Source organism: Ranitomeya variabilis, chromosome 4, assembly GCF_051348905.1.
Source record: "Ranitomeya variabilis isolate aRanVar5 chromosome 4, aRanVar5.hap1, whole genome shotgun sequence".
NCBI classification, from domain to species: domain Eukaryota; kingdom Metazoa; phylum Chordata; class Amphibia; order Anura; family Dendrobatidae; genus Ranitomeya; species Ranitomeya variabilis.
Genome location: NC_135235.1, coordinates 460,874,572 through 460,895,886, shown reverse-complemented (window position 1 = coordinate 460,895,886; position 21,315 = coordinate 460,874,572). Strand labels below are relative to the sequence as shown.

General features: G+C 47.2%; 1 protein-coding gene across 1 annotated transcript in view; it reads right to left on the bottom strand.

The window, feature by feature from the left end:
- Window positions 1-21,315, bottom strand: part of LOC143765207 (protein-glutamine gamma-glutamyltransferase 5-like) — a 70,748-nt gene that overhangs the window by 19,397 nt on the left and 30,036 nt on the right. The window contains exons 5-6 of the mRNA XM_077251646.1: window positions 13,042-13,170; window positions 10,995-11,172 (exon numbers count right to left, since the gene is read on the bottom strand). Of these exons, the coding sequence (XP_077107761.1) occupies window positions 10,995-11,172; window positions 13,042-13,170 (307 nt within the window). The remainder of the gene's footprint in view (window positions 1-10,994; window positions 11,173-13,041; window positions 13,171-21,315) is intronic.

Below are 21,315 nucleotides of genomic sequence, written 5' to 3'. Positions count from 1 at the left end.
TATTTGTCCTATGTGAATTAGGCCGCTCAGTATCTTCAGGATACCGAGGGGTTAATAACTGCAGGAATAAAGGCTGACCAGCTGGAGGTTTCAGGTGTCAGCCTGGGGCACACAGAATGCCTGTCTGTGTGAGACAATGTGAGTAAGAGCTGTGCTCATGACCTGTGTTATGTTTGCTGGGTGGGAGTAGCCCCCCCAGTTGTTAGATAGGAACGTGTTTGTTTAGTAAGTGCCGGACAGGCAAGGGTTTATTTTTATGATTTGTTTTCTGTATTTGCTTTCACTTTAATAAACCTGACCTGAGGTCAGTTTACCTGGAAACCTGCTGTCGCCTCAGAGTTTAATGCACAAACCACGTGACCTTTGACCCCAGCAAAGGCGATCCCGGAGTGTTTTGTTACATTGTGGTGGAGAACGCGGGCACTCCGTGGCACAGGCGACAGTATGGAAGACGTGGTGAAAGCACTAGTGCAGGCCACTGCCGCACAGCAGGAAGCTAACCGCTTGATGGCCGCACAGCTGAAGGAGTTACTGGACATGACGGCTGCAGACCGCCAGCTTCTCCAACAGGTGGCGCAGCGCTTGGTGAGCATGCCTGAGGCTAACCCGGAAGCAGAGTCCAGGAGAATCCATGTGAGTCGGTACTGGCAAAAGCTGACTGCAGAAGATGACGTCGAGGCGTACCTGACAACGTTTGAGCGGACAGCGTTGAGAGAGAAGTGGCCGAAGGAACGATGGGCCGATCTAATTGCTCCGTTTCTCTCCGGTGAGGCCCAAAAAGCTTACCATGACTTGGACCCGGAAGTCGCTCAGGACTTTGAGAGGCTGAAAGCTGAGGTCCTGGCCCGGCTGGGTGTGATGACGGCTGTCCGTGCACAGAGGGTACATCAGTGGACCTATCAGCCAGATAAACCGCCGCGGTCGCAGATGTTCGACCTGATCTACTTGATAAAGAAATGGCTGCAACCCGAGGTACTGACAACTCCGGAGATAATCCAGCGGATCGTTCTGGACAAGTACCTGAGAGGACTACCACCGGCGCTGAAAAAGTGGGTGAGCCAAGGAAATCCCGCGACAGCGGATCAATTGGTGGACTTGGTGGAGCGTTATTCCGTGGCGGAAGGACTACCTGATGACACCGCTACTACCCGAACTGTGCCTCCTCCTCGTGGAACCGGTAAGACTGTTCCAGGGACTGCGGGGGAAGGAAAATTGCCCAAAACTGTGGGGGAGGAACACTGGACTGCTCGCACCCCGAGATCAAGGGTGTCGGACTCTGGTCTCAGTAGGGGGCCTGTTAGGTGTTTCCGTTGCCATGAGAAGGGCCATGTTTCTGCGAACTGTCCTGTTACCACTGAACCCATGCAGTGCGACGTTACGGACTCTAAGAAACGCATGTCTTTGGTTACACGGCTAGTAAGTGTGAATGCGGGTCAAAATGATACAGCGAAACACCTGCGTGAATTGTCTGTAGATGGGAAAAATGTTGTGGCATTGCTAGACTCTGGAAGTGTGGTGACTCTGGTGAAAGCCAGTCTGGTGGCACTTCCATCTGGTCCGTCTGATAAATTCTCTGTAACGTGTGTGCATGGTGACACCTGCTCATATCCTACAGCGGTCATATGTATCTCCACTCCCTATGGGTCTGTGCAACACAAAGTGGGACTCGTTCCCGCATTGTTACATGATATAATCCTGGGCAGGGATTTTCCTAATTTCTGGCAGTTGTGGGAGAATCAGTTGCTCCTTCACGGTAGCTGTAACCGTGAATCTTCCCCCATGCCATCTGGAGGTCCCGAGTTCCTAGACGAGACCCCACAGGAAGATGTTGCTGGGGAGGTTATTGAATCTAACCTTCAGTTCCCCTTCTCAGTTATGGCGGGGGAAACTGAGGAAACTGAGGAAACTCAGCGAGAGGCGGAGGCAGACAGTCATCCAGCACCCTGCCTACCCGATTTGGGAGTTCAGTTGGATGACTTCCACAGCGAACAAATGAAAGATCCTACCCTGACTCAGGCTAGGAAAAATGTAAAAGTGATAGATAGCGTACCCGTGGAACCTGACACTAGGCTAGCGTACCCGTACATGGTTCTTGAGAATGATTTACTCTACCAGGTAGAGAAAAAAGGGGAAGACACTGTGCAACAGTTAGTGGTACCCAAACCTTATCGGCGGAAGGTACTGGACCTGGCCCACGGACATATAATGGGGGGACACCTGGGGGTACAAAAAACCATAGAAAGGATATTGCATTGTTTTGTGTGGCCCGGAATACACAATGATGTGCGTAACTATTGTGAGTCCTGTCCAGAGTGCCAAATCTCGGCACCTAAACCTCGGTTCCGTAGCCCTTTGGTACCCCTCCCTGTTATTGGGGTCCCGTTTGAGAGAATTGGGATGGATTTGGTTGGGCCCCTTCCCCGGTCCGCACGTGGGCATCAACATATCCTCGTCATCATGGACTATGCCACTCGTTATCCCGAAGCCATCCCTTTGCGTAACACTGCTACCAAAACGATCGCCAAAGAGTTGGTACACGTGTTTAGTCGGGTGGGAATTCCAAAACAGATACTCACCGACCAGGGGACTCCCTTTATGTCAAGGGTGATGAAGGAGCTCTGCAGGCTCTTACAAATAGACCAGTTGCGTACGTCTGTCTATCACCCTCAAACAGATGGCCTGGTTGAGCGGTTCAATAAAACCTTAAAACAGATGCTCCGGAAGGCGATAGACAAAGATGGGGAGAACTGGGATTACTTGTTACCCTATTTGCTGTTTGCCATTAGGGAAGTTCCCCAGTCTTCCACAGGATTCTCGCCTTTCGAGCTATTATATGCCCGTCGTCCCCGTGGACTGTTGGACGTCGCAAAAGAAACCTGGGAAGGTCAAGTCACTCCCTTTAAAACGATAATAGACCATGTAACGCAAATGCAGGACCGGATTGCTGCTCTCATGCCCCTTGTTAGGGAACATATGTTACAGGCCCAGGGAGCCCAGAGGCAAAGTTATGATAGAGACGCCAAGGTCCGTACGTTTGCACCCGGGGATAGGGTGTTGGTCCTAATCCCTACGGTGGATAGTAAATTTCTGGCAAAATGGCAGGGCCCCTTTGAGGTCATGGAACGAGTTGGGGAAGTGAACTATAAAGTGCACCAGCCTGGTAAGAGAAAACCAGAGCAGATTTATCATGTGAATCTGATAAAACCCTGGAAAGACCGCGCTGCCCTAACAGCGGATCTGCCCCGTCCGGTTTGCTCACCTACCATACCGGAGGTGCAGATTGCCGAGTGTTATGGTTCTCAATGGCAAGAGAACATAGCCCAGCAAACATACGAACTAGCTCTTGGAAGGATGGAAACTAAACTGACCATGAACTAAACCTGCCGCACAACTAACAGTAGCCGGGTAGCGTAGCCTGCGTTTTATCCCTAGACGCCCAGCGCCGGCCGGAGGACTAACTAATCCTGGCAGAGGAAAATATAGTCCTGGCTCACCTCTAGAGAAATTTCCCCGAAAGGCAGACAGAGGCCCCCACAAATATTGGCGGTGATTTTAGATGAAATGACAAACGTAGTATGAAAATAGGTTTAGCAAAATTGAGGTCTGCTTACTAGATAGCAGGAAGACAGAAAGGGCACTTTCATGGTCAGCTGAAAACCCTATCAAAATACCATCCTGAAATTACTTTAAGACTCTAGTATTAACTCATAACATCAGAGTGGCAATTTCAGATCACAAGAGCTTTCCAGACACAGAAACGAAACTACAGCTGTGAACTGGAACAAAATGCAAAAACAAACAAGGACTAAGTCCAACTTAGCTGGGAGTTGTCTAGCAGCAGGAACATGCACAGAAAGGCTTCTGATTACAATGTTGACCGGCATGGAAGTGACAGAGGAGCAAGGCTAAATAGCGACTCCCACATCCTGATGGAAACAGGTGAACAGAGAGGATGATGCACACCAGTTCAATTCCACCAGTGGCCACCGGGGGAGCCCAAAATCCAATTTCACAACAGTACCCCCCCCTCAAGGAGGGGGCACCGAACCCTCACCAGAACCACCAGGGCGATCAGGATGAGCCCTATGAAAGGCACGGACCAAATCGGAGGCATGAACATCAGAGGCAGTCACCCAAGAATTATCCTCCTGACCGTATCCCTTCCATTTGACCAGATACTGGAGTTTCCGTCTGGAAACACGGGAGTCCAAGATTTTTTCCACAACGTACTCCAACTCGCCCTCAACCAACACCGGAGCAGGAGGCTCAACGGAAGGCACAACCGGTACCTCATACCTGCACAATAATGACCGATGAAAAACATTATGAATAGAAAAAGATGCAGGGAGGTCCAAACGGAAGGACACAGGGTTAAGAATCTCCAATATCTTGTACGGGCCGATGAACCGAGGCTTAAACTTGGGAGAAGAAACCCTCATAGGGACAAAACGAGAAGACAACCACACCAAGTCCCCAACACAAAGCCGAGGACCAACCCGACGCCGGCGGTTGGCAAAAAGCTGAGTCTTCTCCTGGGACAACTTCAAATTGTCCACTACCTGCCCCCAAATCTGATGCAACCTCTCCACCACAGCATCCACTCCAGGACAATCCGAAGATTCCACCTGACCAGAAGAAAATCGAGGATGAAACCCCGAATTACAGAAAAAGGGAGACACCAAGGTGGCAGAACTGGCCCGATTATTGAGGGCAAACTCCGCTAAAGGCAAAAAAGCAACCCAATCATCCTGATCTGCAGACACAAAACACCTCAAATATGTCTCCAAGGTCTGATTCGTCCGCTCGGTCTGGCCATTAGTCTGAGGATGGAAAGCAGACGAGAAAGACAAATCTATGCCCATCCTAGCACAGAATGCTCGCCAAAATCTAGACACGAATTGGGTACCTCTGTCAGAAACGATATTCTCCGGAATACCATGCAAACGGACCACATTTTGAAAAAACAGAGGAACCAACTCGGAAGAAGAAGGCAACTTAGGCAGGGGAACCAAATGGACCATCTTAGAGAAACGATCACACACCACCCAGATGACAGACATCTTCTGAGAAACAGGAAGATCCGAAATAAAATCCATCGAGATGTGCGTCCAGGGCCTCTTCGGGATAGGCAAGGGCAACAACAATCCACTAGCCCGAGAACAACAAGGCTTGGCCCGAGCACAAACGTCACAAGACTGCACGAAGCCTCGCACATCTCGAGACAGGGAAGGCCACCAGAAGGACCTTGCCACCAAATCCCTGGTACCAAAGATTCCAGAATGACCTGCCAACGCAGAAGAATGAACCTCAGAAATGACTTTACTGGTCCAATCATCAGGAACAAACAGTCTACCAGGTGGGCAACGATCAGGTCTATCCGCCTGAAACTCCTGCAAGGCCCGCCGCAGGTCTGGAGAAACGGCAGACAATATCACTCCATCCTTAAGGATACCTGTAGGTTCAGAATTACCAGGGGAGTCAGGCTCAAAACTCCTAGAAAGGGCATCCGCCTTAACATTCTTAGAACCCGGCAGGTAGGACACCACAAAATTAAACCGAGAGAAAAACAACGACCAGCGCGCCTGTCTAGGATTCAGGCGTCTGGCGGACTCAAGATAAATTAGATTTTTGTGGTCAGTCAATACCACCACCTGATGTCTAGCCCCCTCAAGCCAATGACGCCACTCCTCAAAAGCCCACTTCATGGCCAAAAGCTCCCGATTCCCAACATCATAATTCCGCTCGGCGGGCGAAAATTTACGCGAGAAAAAAGCACAAGGTCTCATCACGGAGCAATCGGAACTTCTCTGCGACAAAACCGCCCCAGCTCCGATTTCAGAAGCGTCGACCTCAACCTGAAAAGGAAAAGCAACATCAGGCTGACGCAACACAGGGGCGGAAGAAAAGCGGCGCTTAAGCTCCCGAAAGGCCTCCACAGCAGCAGGGGACCAATCAGCAACATCAGCACCCTTCTTAGTCAAATCAGTCAATGGTTTAACAACATCAGAAAAACCAGCAATAAATCGACGATAAAAGTTAGCAAAGCCCAAAAATTTCTGAAGACTCTTAAGAGAAGAGGGTTGCGTCCAATCACAAATAGCCTGAACCTTGACAGGATCCATCTCGATGGAAGAGGGGGAAAAAATATATCCCAAAAAGGAAATCTTTTGAACCCCAAAAACACACTTAGAACCCTTCACACACAAGGAATTAGACCGCAAAACCTGAAAAACCCTCCTGACCTGCTGGACATGAGAGTCCCAGTCATCCGAAAAAATCAAAATATCATCCAGATACACAATCATAAATTTATCCAAAAAATCACGGAAAATGTCATGCATAAAGGACTGAAAGACTGAAGGGGCATTTGAAAGACCAAAAGGCATCACCAAATACTCAAAGTGGCCCTCGGGCGTATTAAATGCGGTTTTCCACTCATCCCCCTGCTTAATTCGCACCAAATTATACGCCCCACGAAGATCTATCTTAGAGAACCACTTGGCCCCCTTTATGCGAGCAAACAAATCAGTCAGCAGTGGCAACGGATATTGATATTTAACCGTGATTTTATTCAAAAGCCGATAATCAATGCACGGCCTCAAAGAGCCATCTTTCTTAGCCACAAAGAAAAAACCGGCTCCTAAGGGAGATGACGAAGGATGAATATGTCCCTTTTCCAAGGACTCCTTTATATATTCTCGCATAGCAGCATGTTCAGGCACAGACAGATTAAATAAACGACCCTTAGGGTATTTACTACCCGGAATCAAATCTATGGCACAATCGCACTCCCGGTGCGGAGGTAATGAACCAAGCTTAGGTTCTTCAAAAACGTCACGATATTCAGTCAAGAATTCAGGAATCTCAGAGGGAATAGATGATGAAATGGAAACCACAGGTACGTCCCCATGCGTCCCCTTACATCCCCAGCTTAACACAGACATAGCTTTCCAGTCAAGGACTGGGTTATGAGATTGCAGCCATGGCAATCCAAGCACCAACACATCATGTAGGTTATACAGCACAAGAAAGCGAATAATCTCCTGGTGATCCGGATTAATCCGCATAGTTACTTGTGTCCAGTATTGTGGTTTATTGCTAGCCAATGGGGTGGAGTCAATCCCCTTCAGGGGTATAGGAGTTTCAAGAGGCTCTAAATCATACCCACAGCGTTTGGCAAAGGACCAATCCATAAGACTCAAAGCGGCGCCAGAGTCGACATAGGCATCCGCGGTAATAGATGATAAAGAACAAATCAGGGTCACAGATAGAATAAACTTAGACTGTAAAGTGCCAATTGAAACAGACTTATCAAGCTTCTTAGTACGCTTAGAGCATGCTGATATAACATGAGTTGAATCACCGCAATAGAAGCACAACCCATTTTTTCGTCTAAAATTCTGCCGTTCACTTCTGGACAGAATTCTATCACATTGCATATTCTCTGGCGTCTTCTCAGTAGACACCGCCAAATGGTGCACAGGTTTGCGCTCCCGCAGACGCCTATCGATCTGGATAGCCATTGTCATGGACTCATTCAGACCCGCAGGCACAGGGAACCCCACCATAACATCCTTAATGGCATCAGAGAGACCCTCTCTGAAATTCGCCGCCAGGGCGCACTCATTCCACTGAGTAAGCACAGCCCATTTACGGAATTTCTGGCAGTATATTTCAGCTTCGTCTTGCCCCTGAGATAGGGACATCAAGGCCTTTTCCGCCTGAAGTTCTAACTGAGGTTCCTCATAAAGCAACCCCAAGGCCAGAAAAAACGCATCCACATTGAGCAACGCAGGATCCCCTGGAGCCAATGCAAAAGCCCAATCCTGAGGGTCGCCCCGGAGCAAAGAAATCACAATCCTGACCTGCTGAGCAGGATCTCCAGCAGAGCGAGATTTCAGGGACAAAAACAACTTGCAATTATTTTTGAAATTTTGAAAGCAAGATCTATTCCCCGAGAAAAATTCAGGCAAAGGAATTCTAGGTTCAGATATAGGAACATGAACAACAAAATCTTGTAAGTTTTGAACTTTCGTGGTGAGATTATTCAAACCTGCAGCTAAACTCTGAATATCCATTTTAAACAGGTGAACACAGAGCCATTCCAGGATTAGAAGGAGAGAGAGAGAGAGAGAAAGGCTGCAATATAGGCAGACTTGCAAGAGATTCAATTACAAGCACACTCAGAACTGAGAAAAAAAAAAAAAATCTTCAGCAGACTTCTCTTTTCTCTCCTTTCTCTGTCAATTAATTTAACCCTTTAGGCCGGTCAAACTGTTATGGTTCTCAATGGCAAGAGAACATAGCCCAGCAAACATACGAACTAGCTCTTGGAAGGATGGAAACTAAACTGACCATGAACTAAACCTGCCGCACAACTAACAGTAGCCGGGTAGCGTAGCCTGCGTTTTATCCCTAGACGCCCAGCGCCGGCCGGAGGACTAACTAATCCTGGCAGAGGAAAATATAGTCCTGGCTCACCTCTAGAGAAATTTCCCCGAAAGGCAGACAGAGGCCCCCACAAATATTGGCGGTGATTTTAGATGAAATGACAAACGTAGTATGAAAATAGGTTTAGCAAAATTGAGGTCCGCTTACTAGATAGCAGGAAGACAGAAAGGGCACTTTCATGGTCAGCTGAAAACCCTATCAAAATACCATCCTGAAATTACTTTAAGACTCTAGTATTAACTCATAACATCAGAGTGGCAATTTCAGATCACAAGAGCTTTCCAGACACAGAAACGAAACTACAGCTGTGAACTGGAACAAAATGCAAAAACAAACAAGGACTAAGTCCAACTTAGCTGGGAGTTGTCTAGCAGCAGGAACATGCACAGAAAGGCTTCTGATTACAATGTTGACCGGCATGGAAGTGACAGAGGAGCAAGGCTAAATAGCGACTCCCACATCCTGATGGAAACAGGTGAACAGAGAGGATGATGCACACCAGTTCAATTCCACCAGTGGCCACCGGGGGAGCCCAAAATCCAATTTCACAACAGCCGAGACTCTGTCTGAATGACAAAAATCTGAGGTTAAGCAGTTTTTGTTACAGAACCAACAGTTTTTCTCGGAAAAACCTGGCCAGACTAGGCTAGTGAAACATGAGATTGTCACAGAGCCTGGTGTCACAGTTCATGTGAAGCCATACCGGATTCCGGAAGCACGCCGTGAAGCCGTCTCCCGGGAGGTGAAGGCCATGTTGGACTTAGGAGTCATTGAAGAGTCGCACAGCGCCTGGTCCAGTCCAATCGTGTTGATACCTAAGCCGGATGGCTCTATACGGTTTTGCAATGACTTTCGGAAACTGAATGCGGTTTCTAAATTTGATGCCTACCCTATGCCCCGGGTCGATGAGTTGATCGATCGGCTGGGTAAAGCCCGATATATTACGACCCTGGATCTAACAAAGGGGTACTGGCAGATCCCTCTGGCCGAGGCGGCCAGAGAGAAGACGGCATTTGCTACACCGGAAGGGCTGTTCCAGTATATCTACATGCCGTTTGGACTTCACGGAGCCCCAGCAACGTTCCAGAGATTGATGGATCGAGTCTTGAGGCCCCACAGGCAGTACGCCTCTGCCTACCTAGACGACATCATAATTTACAGCGTGGACTGGGAAACTCACCTCCGGAAGGTACAGGTGGTGATTGATGACCTGAGAGATGCAGGCTTAACGGCGAATCCCAAGAAATGTCACATCGGCCTTGAAGAAGCCCGATACTTGGGCTATGTGATTGGCAGAGGAGTGGTTAAACCCCAGATCGACAAAATACAGGCAATTCAGGGCTGGCCGCAACCAGTGAACAAGAAACAAGTTCAAGCTTTCCTGGGCATTGCCGGCTATTATCGCCGGTTCATACCCAACTTTGCGGCCATGGCTACCCCCTTGACGGATCTTACGAAAGGGAGGGATTCCGTCATGGTAAAATGGACCTCAGCGGCTGAAGAGGCCTTCCGCAGCCTGAAACGGGCTTTGTGCTCTCAGCCCGTACTAGTGACTCCTGATTTCAGCAGCGAGTTTGTGGTGCAAACGGATGCTTCTGATACTGGTATTGGAGCTGTACTTTCCCAGGTCAGGGACGGAGTCGAACACCCGGTCCTCTACCTCAGTCGGAAACTGAATGTGCATGAGCAGAGGTATGCCATGGTTGAAAAAGAGTGCCTAGCCATCAAATGGGCTCTCGACTCCCTCAAATATTACCTGGCAGGTAGGAAGTTTAGGCTGGTCACGGACCATGCCCCTCTCAAATGGATGCACCTCCACAAGGACCATAATAGTCGGGTAACCCGGTGGTTCCTTGCCCTGCAGGCTTACTCTTCACGGTGGAGCACCGCCCCGGGGTACAGATGGGGAATGCTGATGCCCTGTCCCGAGTGCACTGTTTCAGGAGTGTCTTTGCTCGACCGGAGTGGTATGAGCAGGGGGGGAGGATATGTAAGAGTCATGTCGGCCTGGTAGTCGGGGGCAGGTATATCTCGCCCAGGTATTTGTCCTATGTGAATTAGGCCGCTCAGTATCTTCAGGATACCGAGGGGTTAATAACTGCAGGAATAAAGGCTGACCAGCTGGAGGTTTCAGGTGTCAGCCTGGGGCACACAGAATGCCTGTCTGTGTGAGACAATGTGAGTAAGAGCTGTGCTCATGACCTGTGTTATGTTTGCTGGGTGGGAGTAGCCCCCCCAGTTGTTAGATAGGAACGTGTTTGTTTAGTAAGTGCCGGACAGGCAAGGGTTTATTTTTATGATTTGTTTTCTGTATTTGCTTTCACTTTAATAAACCTGACCTGAGGTCAGTTTACCTGGAAACCTGCTGTCGCCTCAGAGTTTAATGCACAAACCACGTGACCTTTGACCCCAGCAAAGGCGATCCCGGAGTGTTTTGTTACAACATGCAAACTTAATTGGCATCTATAACTATGATCAATGCAAGTTTTCATATACTCTAACACCAAGAATTATTTTATGTCTCATGAACATGATCTGTTTACCTGTGCACATCACAGCAGCAAAGACCCAACACTGGCCATATTTAACAGGTTCACAATCCTTTTTATACCATTGTCGTAGAATAGCAGTACTCCCATTCCATTCAGATGGAGACACTCCATTTGTATAATCTTCACTCCAGTTTCCTTGTAGGACACCACTATCGTCATTAGAGTTGATCTATAATCCAGATATTGGACAATTTCAGCAATGTACATTATATTGGGGAAAGTGGTGATATATTTTATTACCTGACATTTATTAACTAGTAAGGTTACACATAGAATTTTGCATACGGTTTTGGCATCTGGAACTGGAGCAACAGAAGCGGACAATAAAATGAGTGGAATGGAGTACTAGATAATTTGTAAAAAAGATGGTTTGGGGGTGACTTTTCAGGATCAGACTTGCCTACAAGAGTACCAGAGGATTACTTGGTGGGTCCGAGCGTTGTCACTTTAATTAAATACTAATACAATAAGTTTCCAGAGGTTCAGAAGAATACAACTCCATATGGAGGTAAGGCTGGTTTCACATTTGTGGTCGGGAGGGCTGCGGATGGCTGCCTACTTCCTCCTTTCTTCCTCCCTGAAGCTCAGCCTACGGTCCGCCTACTTTTGTTTCCCTGCGTACCTATCTTTAATATTGGGTACGCAGGGACATACGTTGTATGAGGATGCGGTCGCATGCGGTGATTTCACGTCTGCGGCGACCCCACGGAAACGCAAAATCAGGCAAGGGAATCACAGAGTTCAGAAGAGTTGCGTACTTTATTCAGGGCTATAAAACTAGGCATTTGGTGGACGTCCTGTCCACTTCCTCATGTACATAGCCAATACTAACCACATGCTATTACTCATCTATCTAGGGTGGGCTGGACATAGAAAAAATGGGCGTCAAACACACCTGGCGCCCTGAACGCTGCAGTTATATTTAAAATTCAAACATAAATTTGTTGCATATCTATACAACAGTGATTAAAAATGAAATTTGTTAGCATAAAAATTATATATGACATTAAAATGCAAGACTTTTCTGCAAATAAAAGTGAAAAGAAAGAAAATAAAAAGTCTGCTAAGATTAAAAAATCTTCTTTCATAATATTCTTTTGTCTTAATTGCAGACCAGGATTAGAACCTACCATCCTTGGAAACATTGTGGAAGTGAAAAGACCTCAGGGCACAGACTTCTGAGCTATTCTGTTGATTGACTCTTGTAGCTTAAAAAAACTTGAATACCTAAAAAAAACATCGATATTGGAAGTATAAAAATCAATTAAAATGTATACTGAATAAAATTCATTTATAAAAAATGTGTGCGAAAAATAAAAATAAAAATTGTGGTTTGTGCCCCGAGGTCTTTTCACTTCCGCTATGTTTCCAAGGATGGTAGGTTCTAATCCTGGTCTGCAATTAAGACAAGAAAATATTATGAAAAAAGGTTTTTTAATCTTACCAGACTTTTTATTTCCTTTCAATTCAATTTTATTGGTGGCAGAAAAATATATAATTTTTATGCAAACAAATTGCATTTTTAATCACTGTTGTATAGATATGCAACAAATTTATGTTTGTATTTTACGTATAACTGCAGCGTTCAGGGCGCCAGGTGTGCTTGACGCCCATTTTTTCTATGTCCAGCCCACCCTATATATGTGAGTAATACCATGTGGTTAGTATTGGCTATGTACTTGAGGAAGTGGACAGGACATCCACGAAACGCATAGTTTTATAGACCTGAATAAGGTATGCAACCCTTCTGAACTCTGTGATTCCCTTGCCTGATTTTGGAGGAGCGCGGAATTGTCGCCATCTTGAATATCCTATCCAGAATTTCTTGAACAAGGTGAGAATTTTACCTTGCAGTAAATTAATTGTTATTTTGACAACTGCGTTATTGCGCCCCTTTCTTTACCCTTTCCTTTCAGAATGTGATATCTAAGTTTTCTAGAATGATTTGGCTACAACCCACAATAAGAAATATTCATAATATATTTTATGAAAAAAATAAATATGAAGTAAACTGTACAGAGGTTCTGTATGCACTCACCATGGCACTCACTACTCTGCTTACGTACACAGGGTCGTTTCTGCGAGATAAATCCTTAAATGCGTCTTGTAGGTAATTCAGATTCTTGTCGAGAAGCCTTAGGCTGATATCCATGATGTCATCTTCAAACTGCAATCAATAGTCAGTGCGTGGTTAATCTATAATTCCTCTACTCATGAATGTTCTCTACATGATGTGACATGCAATGACATAATGTGTTAGACAATTCTGCTCAGCGTTGCTGACCAGGGGCTCCATGATGCAAAAGGATAAGGAAGGCAAACATTAAAATGGACGTAGAATAAGAAAATAACATGGCATGCGCCACTAAAATCCTTTAACTTAAAAAAACCAATGGTACATAGCACAGGTCCAACTTATGTATGCGCACTCTTCCTCTAGGCTACCCATGTCATGACATAAGCAGGCAATATGCACATCACGAACATCAGTACTATGACAGCCATATCCAATTAACATCCTGTCATTGAGATCTAATGTTCACATGACGTTTACTTTCTATCTGTAATAAGATTTCATGATGATCTCGGCTTCTCTTTAATTTCGACACTCGCTCAATGCTGGCAAAGTGGATGTAACTTCTGTGCCAGTTCCTGTCCCTCTTGTAATTGATTCAGCCTCTAGGTGGCGCCACGCCTTTGTTGAGGGTGATATGTGACGCACAGAGGCGTAGCTAGGGTTTCAACTTAGGGGGGGCGAAATATCTGAGTGGGCCCCTAACCAGCTAACCCTGATTACAGCTACGGTTGCGCACTCTAATTGTGAATACAGGGGAACCTCAGAATATGACTCTACTGTTATTGAAAATAAATCTATATACAAAAACGAACATTGATTTTACCGCCATATTGTGACCATATGCAACTTTGATGTTCGCAATACTCTGAGTGCCCCTATAACAATAATGCTGAAGTGCCCACTTAACATTTAGTAATGTCCCCTAAGTTCCCCCATGTACTGCTCCATTATACACAGTATGGTGAGCTTAAAGCTTCCATATACACAGTCTAAGGCCCCCACAGATCCCCTATACACAGTATGATGTTCTCACTGCTCCCCTTTACACAGTATGATCCCACTGTTCCCCCAGAGCTCCTCTATATACAGTGTAATGGGCCAACAGCTCCCATATGCACAATATGCCTTCACAGTTCCCTATACACAGTATGATGGGCCTGCGGCGCCTGTCAAACAGTATGATGTCCCCCACAGTTCCCCTGTACACAGTATGATGGACCCACAGCTTCCTTATACACAGTATGATGGGCCCGCAGCTCCCTTATACACAGTATGATGGGCCCGCAGCTCCCTTATACACAGTATGATGGGCCCGCAGCTCCCTTATACACAGTATGATGGGCCCGCAGCTCCCTTATATACACTATGATGGACTCACAGCTCCCTTATACACAGTATGATGGGCCTGCAGCTCCCTTATACACAGTATGATGGGCTCGCAGCTTCCTTATACACAGTATGATGGGCCCGCAGCTCCCTTATACACAGTATGATGGGCCTGCAGCTCCCTTATACACAGTATGATGGACTCACAGCTCCCTTATACACAGTGTGATGGGCCCGCAGCTCCCTTATACACAGTATGATGGGCCTGCAGCTCCCATATACACAGTATGATGGACCCGCAGCTCCCTTATACACAGTATGATGGGCCCACAGCTCCCTTATACACAGTATGATGGACCCGCAGCTCCCTTATACACAGTATGATGGACTCACAGCTCCCTGACATGGTTTGGATGCCCCGGTCATTTACTCATCCTCCGGCGTATTCAGTATTTTGTGGCACTGCTGCAGTGCCGCTGCTCAAACTTGTGAGTGCAGCTTCTGACAGGCCAGAAGTGAGAAGCTATGTCACAGGCGCTCAATGTGAGACTATGAGGCTATGTGCACTTGTTGCGGATTCGTGTGCGGATTCACCGCAGATTTCCTGTGTTTTTTGTGCAGATTTCACCTGCGTTTTACCACCTGCGGAATCCTATACAGGAGCAGGTGTAAAACGCTGCGGAATCCGCAAAAAGAATTCACATGCTACGGAAAATAAAACGCAGTGTTTCCGCGCGGTATTTTCCGCTCCATGTGCACTGCGGATTTGGTTTTCCATAGGTTTACATGGTACTGTAAACCAGATGGAAAACTGCTGTGAATCTGCAGCGGCCAATCCGCAACGTGTGCACATAGCCTGAGAGTGAGAAAGAGGCCAGAACGAGGCTCCCACAGACTCACATTGATTAGTGACCTCTGCGCTGCTCCATGAAACACTGGAGCCTTGGACAGGCCACAAACTGCAGGAGACGGAGCCGAGCGGAGACTAAAACAGATGAAGACGCCAGAAGGTGAGTATCAGACAGGGGGCAGGGATTGTCAGCACCGCTCCAGTAATGAAATAAATAATAATGCCGGAGTGGTGCTGTAAATGTGATGCAGCTCTTGGTTACTGTATGCGGCTCCTTATACTAATACTCATAAAAGACCCAGGTGGTACGCATCAAAAGCCCCCTACCACCCCCCCATCTCCAGCCTCCCCAGACAGCAAATATTACATGATGGATCACATATAATATCAGAACAAAACATTATAATATTCAGCCCCCAGTGACCTGCCCCCTCCCCCACTTCAGCCCCAATACCCCATCATCTCACATCCACCCCTCAGTGCCCTGTCCCACCTCACCCACCTTCTGCCCTCACAGCACCCAAATGGTCTCACATTCACCCCCCAGTGTCCTGTCTCCCCTCCCCCACAATACCCCCATGGTCTTACATTCACCCCCCAGTACCCTGTCCCCCCTCCCCCACAATACCCCCATGGTCTTACATTCACCCCCCAGTACCCTGTTCCCCCCTCACCCACTTTCAGCCCCCACAATACCCCAGCGGTCTCACAGTGACATACCTGAATTTAATAAACCTAATAAGTTCCATCCCCGCTTACTGATAAGGTTTGCACTGCAGGCAGGACCAGGAAGTGTCAGTGAAATGCAGAGTGTGGGCACTAGGACCCAGCGTGCCTGAGCCAATCCCAGCGTGCACAGAGTGAGGAAAACTGCAGCCCGGAAAAGCTTCATGATCAGGTCAGACGGGCGAAACCATTCACTGCAGGGGGGAGACTGCAGCCGCCACTGTGCGAGCAGTGTGCAGAGTCTCCGTCAGAGGGGAGCAGACATTATACTGCTCTGCTCCTATGCGCTGTTCTGCCTCGTCACAGTAGTGGCCCTGGCTCCCAGTGGGCCCCTTCATGTGTCAGGGCCCGGGGCGATGGCCCCCTCTGCCCCCCCAGTAGCTACGCTACTGGTGACGCATCAGTCCTGTTCAATTCCTGGGACTTTTGGTGTCGTTCTTCAGTGTAGGTAGGATTAAGTGTCAGGTTTTTATTACTCCTTCTGAAAACCCTGGGCAGGGCTGCCTGCTATTTAAACCCATGGGACTCTGACTTTCACTGCCAGTCAGTTTGTTTTTGCTGCCTGCCTTGTGCTATTGTCCTTATTTGCAGTGTTTCTCCTATTTTCTGACCTGGGCATGAATTTTGACCATCCTCTTATCTTAAGATACTGTTCCTGACCTGACCTCTTAGCTTTGAACCAGCTGGTGACCCTTCCAGACTCTGGTTCACTTCTACAGACAGTGCCCTTCTGTGGAAGCAATACCGTGGACCTGATTCCTTGAATAGGTGTTAAGGGGTGAAGGTCAGGGTTTCTCTGGAATTTGGCTTGAGCCAAGTCTGTACGAGGCGGCCTTTTTGAGCCTGTGACCTCTGACAGTCATGACACATGACTTGGAATCAAGGTATTCTCTAAAGCATTTACGCATACATCTTATCGTTTTACTTAAAGGTGTTTTCCTAATAAATAATAATTTCCACAACTGGTTGTATATAAATAAAATGTTCCTGTGCTGAGATAATCTTATAAATGTGCCCCTGCTGTGTACTGTGTAATGGCTGTGTCTGACCGTGCAGGAACATGGTCTGATCGTACCACATCTCCTGGGCAGGGGAAGAACTAAAAGGGTATACAGACATTATATCATGGGATCGCTGCTGATTCTTTTTGTGAGATAAAACATTTCCCTGCCTGTTTTTAAACAATATGTTACCTCAAAGAAAGAATCAGCTATACTGTCTGTCTCTTTTGCTTCCTCTCCTGCCCAGGAGCTGTGGTATGATCAGACCATGTTCCTGCACGGTCAGACACGGCCATTACACAGTACACAGCAGGGGCTCATTTATCAGATTATCTCAGCACAGGAACATTTAAACACATCCAGTTGTAGAGTTGATTTATATTCCAAGATCTGTTGACTAAAATATATTTGTGTTCGTTGCACAACCCCTTTAACCCTAGAATGCATACCTGGGGCCTCGCAGGCCTGCCAGGTTACTTGTTTTCTATTTTCTGTAAAAGTACTTTAGTTAGAATTTTGAAAATCTAGGTAATCCTCAGGTATATAGTTGTTAGTAATTTCCAGTTATTCATATATTTGTATGTTACAGACATTTCGGTATAACAACCTTTTTTTGGGACTACCCCATATTCACGCACCTGGGGCCTTTTAGGCCTCTACTAGGTTTACATGTGATACTCAGTCTTTTTGTCTGTATTGTTGCTGGGGAAGAACTTTTATGACTCTGCTATTGCTGCTATTGCTGGGAAGAGTGTGGATTCTGCATTCCCTTTTTTCCAATATCCTTGATGTGTCAGCTCTCAATAGCTACGGTACATTGTTTATTGTCAAACTAATCTAGAATTCCATGCCAACAGGAAAGACAAGAGACGTCTATTTTTGACAGAACTTTGTTATGAACTTTTGATGCCTACTATGATGGAGAGAAGCAGCATGATATGCTTATCAAGGCAAATTACGGAGGCAATGATCCGATGTGGAATACGCTTTCTGGAACATCCAGAGCAAAGAGAAAAAAAAAGAAAGCGCTGCTATATTTGTCCAGCAAAGAAGGAAATAAAATCGGAGCGTTTCTGTTCTGCTTGCGGACAAAATGTATGCAAGGAACATTCAGCCGTAAAAATAATATGTGAGAATTGTCGGGGGAATATGTAAAGTTACAAATAAATATTCCTGCACCAAGTTTGCTACAACCAAAAATGTTTTCATAAAAAAATTGCATATAGAATGCCTATATTTGGCGTGCCCGTTTACTTACTTTTTTGTTGTTTTATGCACATAATTATGTTTTGAAATATACACATCTTAGACTGTGTTCCCAGTAGCACTGGGGATCGCCAGAAGGGGATCCATAATGGATCTGACCTCCTGGTAACTACAGCTAAGGCTGCCGGAATGGCGGGATTCCACCAGCCTTAGCTGGGGTCACCAGGAGGTCAGATCCATTACGGATCCCCTCCTGGCGGACCCCAGCACTAGTTGGAATGCATGCTTACCTTGCAATTGTAAAATACATTTTGAAAAGTATTTTTATTTGAGTTATTCCGTGTTATTTGCACACAGGCCTAAAAGGCCCCAGGTGCGTGAATGTGTAGATTTCTATGGGTATGCGTTCTAGGGTTAAGTAAAACTGACCTCAACTATATATCTAATAATTTGTATAGTGCGTTCTATGTAGGTTTGTAACCAAATACTGCCACCATCACACTTTAAGGCATTTATATATGTGGGAAAATAGAGGGGGACTTGACACATATTTGCTTATAGTGTAGGAGACACTGTGGATTGCACTCACCAGTCGATGTGCTTGGGATTGGGGTAAAACGATGCTGCCCCACCTACTCACTAGTGTAGTGGACAGAAACTCCACCTACACTCACAGTCAGTGCCCACATCGAAGCGCTGTGTGGGGATGTTGGTCCTGGGAATTTAGCGCATTCAAAATATCTGATGCCTTTGCATTACAACTATTATTCCTAATTTCACTAAATAATTTTCATGAGCATGAAAATAAACAGATTGCAGTCATTGTCCTGGGACAAAAACTCTGCTCTTATGGTTCATTCACACATCCATGTGAATATTGATGTGCTGGCCAGTAGCGTAGCTACCAGGGGGGAAGAGGGTGCGGGCGCCCCGGGCCCAGTGCTCTGAGGGGGCGCACCCGGAGCTACACTACAGTTACATTCTGCAGCAGAGCAGGGAGAATCGATCTGCTGCACTCCTTCTCCCATCATTTCCCTGTCAGTGTCGGCGTCTGACATCGCCGACATTGACAACGGGTGCGATGATGTCACTGCCTGGCGCCCGCTGTCAGGAGATCAGCGGGAGCAGCGCAGGAACCAGGAAGAAGAGAGGTGAGTATTTTTTTTTTTATGGGTGCTGCTGCCTTATTTCAGGGTCTGACTATGGGGGCTGCCTTATTACAGGGTCTGACTATGGGGGCTGCCTTATTACAGGGTCTGACTATGGAGGCTGCCTTATTACAGGATCTGACTATAGGGGTGCTGCCTTATTACAGGGTCTGACTATGGGGCTGCCTTATTACAGGGTCTGACTATGGGGGTGCTGCCTTATTACAGGGTCTGCCTATAGGGGTGCTAGTGCAGCGCCCCAGAGTCCTGGTCGTTGCAGTAATGTCGCTCTGCCACTAAGGGGAGTGATGTTACGTCTGATTATACTAAAGGAGTTCACCTGACCAGGTATCACAGTCACACACTACACTTCACACTCCGGCCACCAGGGGGAGCAAAGGGTTCTATGTATTAGGCCACTCCTCACACTCTGGTAAAACTGGGAGTCGGATAGGAAGTAGGGGGAGAAGCTGACTGGGTTCTGCCCAGGTAACACGGAGACAGATCGTTACGGAGACGCGCCTGCACCTCATTGCGGTGGCATCCTAAGAAAGGACAAGAAGCGAAGTATATTGTGGAGAAGTGAGAAACGAGATCACAGCACAAGGAAATAATACCAGGAGGAGTCCTGCCTTAAGATCGTGGCAACATCCTTCTGAGGCGCATAGCCGGTGGCCGGAACACCGAGGGAGTAATAGACTCTACGCATTAGTCCAGATAACGGCAGGGCAGTTAACTTTAGGTTGGCTGTCCACACTTTACACCTATGAAGACAACGGAGGCAATTGTGGGAGAGGGGCGTCTCTAGGGTCCCTATAAATTAACTCCAGGCCTACCCCGTCATACGGGTGCGTCCTATCCATACCATCTGAGGGATGGAGAGAGAGAACATCAGAACAGACACAAGATTTGTGAGGACCATCCCGGGTGGCTCAGCAGGGAGGTACTACAACACACAGGCGCTAGTAGGAAGGATACTGATTTCCACCTGCAAAGGGAACTCTGGATGTGCCTTCGGACCGGCCGGATTCAGCCAGCCCTGTTAGCAGTACTCTGGACTGTAGACGCTGAAGTCTTCAGTAAAAGGTAAAGAGACTGCACCCTTTGTGTCCTCGTTATTCCTCGCGCCTTACAACACCCACCATCATCACCTTTCCATCAAGGGAAGCTCTGGGGACATACTTCACCTGTGGGAAGGTATACCATCTAGCTGCCATTCCCTCACCCCAGCAGACCCCTAGCAGCGTCAGTCACCCTGACTGAATACCACAGGTGGCGTCACGAACACTTGACAAACTCTTCACCTTTAATTTGGCGCCCCTTAGCAGGGTCACGGACCGGGTCTACCCACCGTGACATCCCCAGAACCAAGACCGAGGGACCCGGTACCGAGTACCCCGTTACCCTGCATCTGGGGGCGATCCACTGCCTTATTACAGGCTCTGACTATGGGGGCTGCCTTATTACAGGATCTGACTATGGGGGCTGCCTTATTACAGGGTCTGACTATGGGGGTGCTGCCTTATTACAGGGTCTGACTGTGGGGGCTGCCTTATTACAGGGTCTGACTGTGGGGGCTGCCTTATTACAGTGTCTACCTATGGGGGCTGCCTTATGCTATAGAGTCTGTGTATGGGGAGTGCAGTATACTATATTGTGGACTATTTGGTGCATTATGCTACTGTATATGGGGGCTATCTAGGGGGCCATCATAGTATGGAGATTACAGTGTGGGGGTCATTATACATTGCTGGAGCCATCAAACAGTTTGGGGGCTACTAAGGAGTCAGTATACTGTGTGGGTGGTACTGTACAGTGAGGGGGCATTATACCGTGTATAAGAGAGCATCATGCTGTGTATAGGGGAGCTGTACAGGGGGGAGACTCAGGACATTATTAAATGTAAAGTGGGCACTTATTGTTATAGGGGAACTCAGGTTACTGTGGCTATCAAAGGGGCACACAGGGAAATATTACT